This window comes from Rana temporaria, chromosome 4 (assembly GCF_905171775.1).
Source record: "Rana temporaria chromosome 4, aRanTem1.1, whole genome shotgun sequence".
NCBI lineage: Eukaryota > Metazoa > Chordata > Amphibia > Anura > Ranidae > Rana > Rana temporaria.
The window spans coordinates 10716735-10725814 of NC_053492.1; the positions used below are offsets into that span (position 1 = coordinate 10716735).

Below are 9080 nucleotides of genomic sequence, written 5' to 3' on the forward strand. Positions count from 1 at the left end.
GCCTAAGATCCGCCGTCGTATCTTAGGGTGCATATTTCCGCTGGCCGCTAGGTTTTCGGCGTAGAATATGTAAATGACCTAGATACGTCGATTCACAAATTTACGTACGCCCAGCGCTATTTTTTTACGTCGTTTACGTTAGGCTTTTTCGGCGTAAGGTTGCTCCTGCTATTATGAGGCGTACGCAATGTTAAGTATGGACGTCGTTCCCGCGTCGAATTTTTAATTGTTTACGTCGTTTGCGTAAGTCGTTCGCGAATAGGGCTGGACGTAATTTACGTTCACATCGAAACCAATGACGTCCTTGCGGCGTACTTTGGAGCAATGCACACTGGGAAATTCCACGGACGGCACATGCGCCGTTCGGGAAAAACGTCAATCACGTCGGGTCACCAAGAATTAGCATAAAACACGCCCCCTCATCCTCATTTGAATTACGCGCGCTTACGCCGGCCCCATTTACGCTACGCCGTCGTAACTTAGGAGACAAGGGCCAGATTCATGTAGAATTACCACGGCGTAACGTATCCCGTTTACGTTACTCCGCTGCAAGTTTTCAGCGTAAGTGCTTGATTCACAAAGCACTTACCTGTAAACTTGCGGCGGCGTAGCGTAAAGCCGTCTGGCGCAAGCCCGCCTAATTCAAATGGGGCGTGTACCATTTAAATTAGGCGCGTTCCCGCGCCGAACGTACTGCGCATGCTCCGTTTTGAAATTTCCCGACGTGCTTTGCGCGAAATGACGTCACCCGACGTAATGTTTTGAACGGCGACGTGCGTTACGTACTTTCGTATTCCCGGACGACTTACGCAAAAAAATAAAAATTTGAAATTCGACGCGGGAACGACGGCCATACTTTAACATGGGCTGTCTAATTTTACACCACCTAAATAGCAATCGCAACTTTAGGACGGGAAAAGCCGACTAGCGACGACATAAGAGAATGCGACGAACGTGCGTACCTTCGTGGATCGCCGTAAACAGCTAATTAGCATCCCCGACGCGGAAAACGACGCAAACTTCACCCAGCGGGCGCCGAAGTATTGCATCCTAAGATCCGAAGCCGTACGCCTGTCGGATCTTAACCAAATGCCGTCGTATCTTTGTTTGTGAATTACAAATAAAAATACGACGCGGCAAATTTGAAAGTACGCCGGAGTATCAGCAGATACTCCGGCGTACTTTTTCTGTGAATCTGGCCCCATGTGCTTTGTGAATACAGCACTTGCCTCTCTGACTTACGGCGGCGTAGCGTAAATACGATATGCTGCGCCGCCATAACAATGCGCGCCCCTACCTGAATCTAGCCCCTTGTTTGTTGCAGTGCACAAAACTACAAATGACCGCATGGCAGCCAGCATCCTAGCAACCAATGACATTATTGGATGTTAGAACCCAGGTGTCTTGCATGTACAGCATCCTTGGGTGCTAGGATGCAGGTGACATTTTTTGGTGTTCATTTTTTATGGGGGTCCCACTTTGAATCTAAAGCAGATCCTCATCTAGGATAGGGTCTGGTATGGATGAACGGAATGCCCGTTGGCCGGAAGCCAAATCTATTGACGGGGTTATCAGTCCATATTTACCATCAACTATCAATCATATTTGTAAACATCCAAACTTTAATGTGTTTTCATTATGTTCAAATCTATTTAATCAATACAATAAAATAGATACATTTTAACATATGTTTATGAAATTGGGTTATTGACATTTTAAAAATCTCAGCTCCTGGCGTGAGCATCCTTTTCTTGTAGCTTATTTCCAAGTGATGGAATGTAGGGCCAGATTCACAACCAGCGGGCATAACTCTTTTTTTCCGATTTAAGGTACACTGCCGCAAATTGCCCAAGTTAGTGCCTGATCCACAAAGCACTTACCTGGAAATTTGCGGCGGTGTATCCTAAATCAGTCCGGCGCAAGGCGGGCCAATTCAAATGGGGCGAGTCCCATTTAAATTAGGCGCGCTCCCGCGCCGGACGTACTGCGCATGCTCCTGACGCTATTTTCCCGACGTGCTTTGCGCGAAGTTACGTTGCGCCAAGTTTTGTGAATCGCGACGGGTAAAAAAGAGTTGCGCCGGGAAAAATAAAAGATTTGAAAAAAATTCAAAACCGACGCGGGAACGACGGGTATACTTTTGCATGGTAGAGTACCTTTACACTTTTGTAAAGGTACCCTATCTTTGCGACGGCAAACTAACACTTACGGCGACTTAACGAAGGGAAAAAGCTTTGTGGATCTCCGTAAGTGCTAATTTGCATACCCGATGCTGGTTTACGACGAGAAATGCCCCCAGCGGCGGCCGCGGTACTGCATCCTAAGATCCGACAGTGTAAAAATATTACACCTGTCGGATCTTAGGGATATCTATGCGTAACTGATTCTATGAATCAGCGCCATAGATAGAAACAGGGATACGACGGCGTATGAGCAGATACGCTGTCGTAACCCTTTTGTGAATCTGGCCCGTAGTGCCTATGAGCTGTCCTCTGACCAGTGTTTTTCACAAGAAATTTTGCATAATTTTGCAAAAAAAATAAAATAAATTGCATTTCTACATGTCCATCAGGGCAGTGCCCAGCTTCCCACGCCCTTTGGTTGCCAATCGCTTCCCTTTTAACCTTCAAAATTCTGCTCCCATTGACTTCAGTGGAGTTCGGAACTTTAGAGCTGTTTAGTGAACCTCCCGGGAACTGAAATCAGATCTCTCCCTTTTGTGAGATCTCTGATGTCTAAAAAGTTCTGATTTCCGTGGATAACTTTTTCCGCACTCAAGGCAGGAATATGGCTTTTCCCCTGTGTGACATATTTGGTGTGCAGAAAGACTGGACCTCCAAGAAAAAGATTTTCCACACTCAGGACAGGAATACGGCTTCTCTCCTGTGTGAGTTCTTTGATGATTATCAAGGTCTGACTTCCATGGAAAACATCTGCCACATATGGGGCAGGAATACGGCTTCTCCCCTGTGTGCAATCTCTGATGTATAGCAAGGTCAGATTTCTGTGAAAAGCATTTCCCGCATTCTGGACATGAAAACGGCTTTTCCCCCGTGTGGATTCTCTGATGTCTATAAAGACTGGACTTCTCTGAAAAACATTTCCCGCATTCGGGGCAAGAATGCGGCTTCTCCCCTGTGTGCAATCTCTGGTGCATAACAAGGTCCGATTTCCACGAATAACATTTCCCACACTCAGAGCAGGAAAACGGCTTCTCGCCTGTGTGAATCCTCTGATGTAAGTAAAGATAGGACACCCGTGAAAAACATTTTCCGCACTCAGGACAGGAATATGGTTTTTCACCTGTGTGAGATCTTTGATGTTTAACAAGGTCCGATTTCTGTGAAAAACATTTTCTGCACTGAAGGCAGGAATAGGGCTTCTCCCCCGTGTGAGACCTCAGATGTACAACAAGGGCAGATTTCTGTAAAAAACATTTACCGCACTCAGCACAGGGAAACGGCTTCTCCCCTGTGTGAGATCTCTGATGTCTAACCAGGTCTGATTTCTGTGAAAAACATTTCCCGCACTCATTACAAGAAAATGGCTTCTCCTCCATGTGAGATCGCTGATGCAGAACAAGGTCCGATTTCTGTAAAAAACATTTCCCGCACTCAAGGCAGGAATTTGGCTTTTCCCCCGCGTGAGATCTATAATGTATGAAAAGTTCTGATTTATGAAGAAAACATCTTCCACATTCAGGACAAGAAAAATTCTCCTCCCCCTGAATTCCCACACCATCCCTCACAGTATGAAGTTGCTCAGAGTCAGAGGGATTTGATGGTCTATCTACACTGTGAAGTCCTCCATCCATAGCTGAGCTCATTGTCTTTTCTCCTGCACAATCTCTTGTGATGTCCTCATCTTCCATTTTACAACCCAGAGATAAAGTGAGAAGATCCTTTGAGGGTTCCTCAATGGCGTGTCCTGGAAAAATATAAAAACATGATCAATAGATAAGAGAGGGTTAAATAGTAGGTGAGGTTGAAAAAAGACACAAGTCCAACCTGTGTAAGTTAGTTCACTTAAAGCGGAGGTCCAGTTGGGATTTTTTTTTTAAAGTCAGCAGCTACAAACACTGTAGCTGTGACTTAAAGCGGAGGTTCACCCCTACAATATACTTTTTCCCCTTTTTTAAAATATGATCCGTACTTACGGTTTACGAGATGCATCCTCTCCGTCACTTCCGGGTATGGGCTGCGGAACTGGGCGTTCCTATTTTGATTGACAGTCTTCCGAGAGGCTTCCGATGGTCGCATCCATCGCGTCACGATTTTCCGAAAGAAGCCGAACGTCGGTGCGCAGGCGCAGTATAGAGCCGCACTGACGTTCGGCTTCTTTCGGGCTACTAGTGACGCGATGGATGCGACCGTCGGAAGCCTCTCGGAAGACTGTCAATCAAGAAGGAACACCCGCTCCCGAAGACCCATACCCGGAAGCGACGGAGAAGATGCATCTCGAAAACGGGTAAGTACTGCTCATATTTTAAAACAACTAGCTGATTCCCCTAGACAAAACGAGCAGGAATCTAAGGGGAAAAGGTCACAAAATTAATAAATGGGTGAACTCCCGCTTTAATAAGCACACTTACCTGTCCCGGGTGCCCACAATGTTGGCCGCCCGAGGCCTATCCATCGTCCGGATCATGTGCCGGCGCCGCCATCCTCACTAAGGGAAACAGGCTTCACTGCCCATGTGCGAGTCACGCGGCACTTCGTGAATGGGCGGCTGTCCTCGGGGACACACACAGTTCCCAGAAGACAGCGCGCCTAATTTCCCAGGAGGCAACGCGAGGAGGAGAAGAGATCACCACGGAATAAAAAGTGGCAGATTAGGAAGATCTGCCTAACAATAGCCATTTCTGGTAAGGCCTCTTTTACACGGGGCAGATCAGTAATGATCCGCCTCCGTATGCTCAGCGGGGATCGCTCCATATATCCCTGCTGAGCCGGCGGATGACAGGGCAGTCCCTGTATGTCCGTGTTCATCCGATCCCCTCTGCAGACGGAAGAAAAAATAGGATTTTCTTCCGTCTGCAAAATCGGAAGTTTGCGGAGGCTGACGATTACGGGTGTCAGCGGATGAATATCACATAGGAACCACATAGGAACCAATGTATGTCCCTTTTTCATCCGCAAACGTATGGATGAAAAAGCGGACATACGGTCCACACGTGTGAAAGGGGCCTTAGTATAAAAATTATATTTCTTTCATATTTTTTTGAGCCTTTTTGGCTATTTGTTTTTTCTTTTAGGGTGGACCTCCGCTTTTAAATCAAGATTCTATCTGGCTCAAGTAAATTTAGTGAGCAGATGTTCTCTGTGGATGCCCTAACCAGCTGTGACTTCCCCTCTTTAGCCAAAGGGCCTTTGTTCCTCCTCTCAGATCACTTCTACATTTACACAGCCTTATCAGAAGAGCAGGAACCAATGGGGACTGGGAGGGGCATGCTCTTTACATAACCACAAGTTTAAGCACCGGGTCATGTGATCTCTAAGAATGAAGAGGTAGCAGAGATAACAGAAGAATATATTATGGCTCACCTGTGCTGATCTCTGTAGGAATGTCCTCCTCTTTGAATGTCCTCATCATTCCAGCCTCCTCCGTATATTGCTGATCATCCCTCACATACGTCTCTTCTACTTCACCCTCAACTTTCATATTCATCAGATCTTCACCCTAAACCAACAGAATGGAAGAAAATAACATCTGTAACATAATAAGTATTTATGATGTGAGATCACATAGAAAATATCATCTTGTAGAGTCCACACATCGGGCCAGATTCACGTAGGTTAGCAGATCTTTAAATCCGCGTAACCTATCTGATTTAAGATCCGCCGCCGCAAGTTTTTGAGGCAAGTGGTTAATTCACAAAGCACTTACCTCAAAACTTGCGACGGCGTATCGTAAATCCCCCGGCGGAATTTAAATTCCGCGGCTAGGGGGAGTGTACTATTTAAATCAGGCGCGTCCCCGCGCCGATTGAACTGCGCATGCACCGCCGGCTAAATTTCCCAGCGTGCATTGGTCCAAATTACATCGCTAGGACGTCATTGGTTTCGGCGTGAGCGTAACTTGCGTCCAGCTCTTTTGTGAATCGACTTACGCAAACGACGTAAAAATTCAAAACTCGGCGCGGGAACGACGGCCATACTTAACATTGGCTGCGCCTCATAGACAAAGGGGTAACTATACGCCGGAAAAAGCCGAACGCAAACGACGTAAAAAAAAAGCGCCGGGCGGTCGTTCGTTTCTGAATCGGCGAAACTCCTCATTTGCATATTTGTCGCGTAAAAAAAACGAAACGCCACCTAGCGGCCGGCCTGGAATTGCAGCCTAAGATCCGACGGTGTAACGCAGTTACACCTGTCGGATCTTAGGAATATCTATGCGTAACTGATTCTCTGAATCAGTCGCATAGATACGACCGGCAGAACTCAGAGATACGACAGCGTATCAGGAGATACACCGTCGTATCTCTTTGAGAATCTGGCCCATCATCTCCACATGTCAGAGTGTTCAATCACTTTATGTTCCCGACCCTCAACTCCACCTACCTGATCACGGTGAGGGATGGTGTGACCTTCCTGTGTGGAATCCCGGGAATACAGAGGACGGGGACATCTCTCTGGTGGGTTCCTGGTATTAGGCGACTCCATCATAATGTCCTTGTAGAGGTCCTTGTGTCCTTCAGAAAACTCCTCCATCACTCCATACTCCTCATCCTCTTCTGTATACTCTTCTTTAACAACAATATTATCATCCCCGAGGTTTCCACTCTGAATATATAATAAAACATTCATTGTAACAAACATGCTTTGTATAAATCAGAACTACCAATAATTGTTCCTCATCTACCTGATGATGGTGAGGGATGGTGTGACCTTCCTGTGTGGAATCCCGGGAATACAGAGGACGGGGACATCTCTCTGGTGGGTTTTTGTAGCTCGATGAGTCCACCATGGTGTCCTGGGACAGATCTTTGTTTCCATTTAGCAACTCTAACTCAACGATCACCCCATCCTCCTCTTTAACACCAGCTTTAGAATCTCTTAGGTTTCCACACTGAAGACAGAATAAAAAATGAATAAAAATAATATAAAGTTGTAAAAATGCAGACAACATACAGATTCTTAGCTAGATTCAGGTAGGCTGCCCTAACTTTGCGGCGGCGTAGTGTATCGTGTTTACACTACGCCGCCGTAAGTTAGCGAGGCAAGTACATGATTCACAAAGTACTTGCCTGCTAAGTTACAGTGGCGTGGCGTAAATGCAGCGGGCGCAAGCGCGCCTAATTCAAAACAGGCTGAGGGGGCGTGTTTTATGATAATTTGGTTTGACCCGACGTGATTGACGTTTTTTTGGAACGGCGCATGCGCCGTCCGCCTACATTTCCCAGTGTGCATTGCAGCTAAATACGCCGCACGGTCCTATTGATTTCGACGTGGACGTAAATGACGTAAAACCCTATTCACGGACGACTTACGCAAACAACGAAAATTTTTCTAATTTTGACGCAGGAACGGCGGCCATACTTTAACATTACTATTCCAGCTATTTGATGGAATATCTTTAGGCCTGCTAATGCGTTACGTAAATGGCGTATCTGTACTGCGTCGGCCGGGCGTACGTTCGTGAATAGGCGTATCTAGTGATTTACATATTCTACGCCGACCGCAATGGAAGCGCCACCTAGCAGCCAGCCTAAATATTGCACCCTAAGATAGGACGGCGCAAGCCGTCGTATCTTAGATAGGTTTAAGTGTATCTCTGTTTGAGAATACACTTAAACTTACGACGGCGCAGATTCAGAGTTACATCGGCGTATCTACTGACATGCCGGCCTAACTCTTACTGAATCTAGCTATCTGTCACCATCCAGACACATCCCTTGTCTGTTACTGGATAATGTCCCAGAATTCCCGGCACCGCTCACCTCTCCTGTCAGCAGCTCCATCATCTTCTTGGTGACTTCTAGAATCTTCTCCATGTTGTGTCTCTCAGGTTTTAGGGAGTCACATGGAGGCACTGTGATGGTCATATGATCTCCTGACTTCACAAGAGGAAATCTCTGTATTGGAAAACCAATAGGAATATCATGTTAGAATCCCAGAATCCTCCTCACCTCTCCGGTCAGGTCTGTGTTTTATTAATAGAGAAAAGAGTGATGTCATGTGACCTCCCAGAATCCCCCTCACCTCTCCGGTCAGCAGGTAGATGATCTCCAGGGTGAGGTTTAGTATCTTCTCAGTCATGTGACTCCGGTCCTCCTCCATCCTTGATGTGGTCATGTGATCAATGCGGCTTTCCCTGTAGATGGATAGTGGAGAATGATTGGTTGTACGGGTTGCATGTAATTTGGGTTAAAAATATATTTAAATCACTGGATTCTCAAATTGTTGGTTAATCTTCGTTACCACCGTTAATGACTTGCACATTGCTAATTAGTTTGCCAATAATTATCCTTCATTTATTATCACTGCAAATTACTTGGCGCTGCTTTTACAAAATCTCTGGATTCACAGATTGTTAGTTGATCTTTGTTACCACTGCTGATTACTCGGCACATTGCAAATTTGTTCGCCAATAATTATCCTTCATTTATTTCCACTGCAGAATACTCTGTACTGCCTTTACATTTACTGCATATACAAAATCACTGGATTCACAGATTACTCGGCACATTTCTCATTTGCTTGCCAATAATTATCCTTCATTTAATGCCACTGCTGATTGCTCAGCGCACTGCATTTATAAAAATCCCTGGATTCACAGATTGTTTATTAAATCTTTGTTACCACTGCTGATTGTTGGGTACATTGCTAATTGTTTGCCAATATTTATCCTGCATTTATTACCACTGCAGATTACTCAGCATTTACAACATATCTTATATCATCTTTATATGGATCTCTTCTTATATCGTCTTTATATGGATCTCTTCTTATATCATATTTATATGGATCTCTTCTTATATCATCTTTATATGATCTCTTCTTATATCGTCTTTATATGATCTCTTCTTATATCATCTTTATATGGATCTCTTCTTATATCGTCTTTATATGGATCTCTTC

The 9080-nt window shown here is 45.4% G+C and overlaps 1 protein-coding gene across 1 annotated transcript; it reads right to left on the reverse strand.

Moving 5' to 3' along the window:
- Window positions 1-2425: 2425 nt before the first annotated feature.
- Window positions 2426-6896, reverse strand: LOC120935874 (zinc finger protein OZF-like). Its single transcript, XM_040347910.1, has 3 exons — window positions 6862-6896; window positions 5544-5679; window positions 2426-3927 (listed from the first exon to the last, which is right to left on the reverse strand). Exons 2-3 carry the CDS (start codon window positions 5665-5667, stop codon window positions 2678-2680), a joined length of 1374 nt encoding a protein of 457 aa, XP_040203844.1. The 5' UTR covers window positions 5668-5679; window positions 6862-6896; the 3' UTR covers window positions 2426-2677.
- Between the last annotated feature and the right edge of the window lie 2184 nt (window positions 6897-9080).

Excerpts from the sequence above, each read along its gene's own strand:
- LOC120935874 (XM_040347910.1), bottom strand. The coding sequence starts at position 5,667 with ATGAATATGAAAGTTGAGGGTGAAGTAGAAGAGACGTATGTGAGGGAT. Across the intron at positions 3,928-5,543 it reads TCCTACAGAGATCAGCACAG|GACACGCCATTGAGGAACCC; the intron begins GTGAGCCATAAT and ends ATATTTTTCCAG.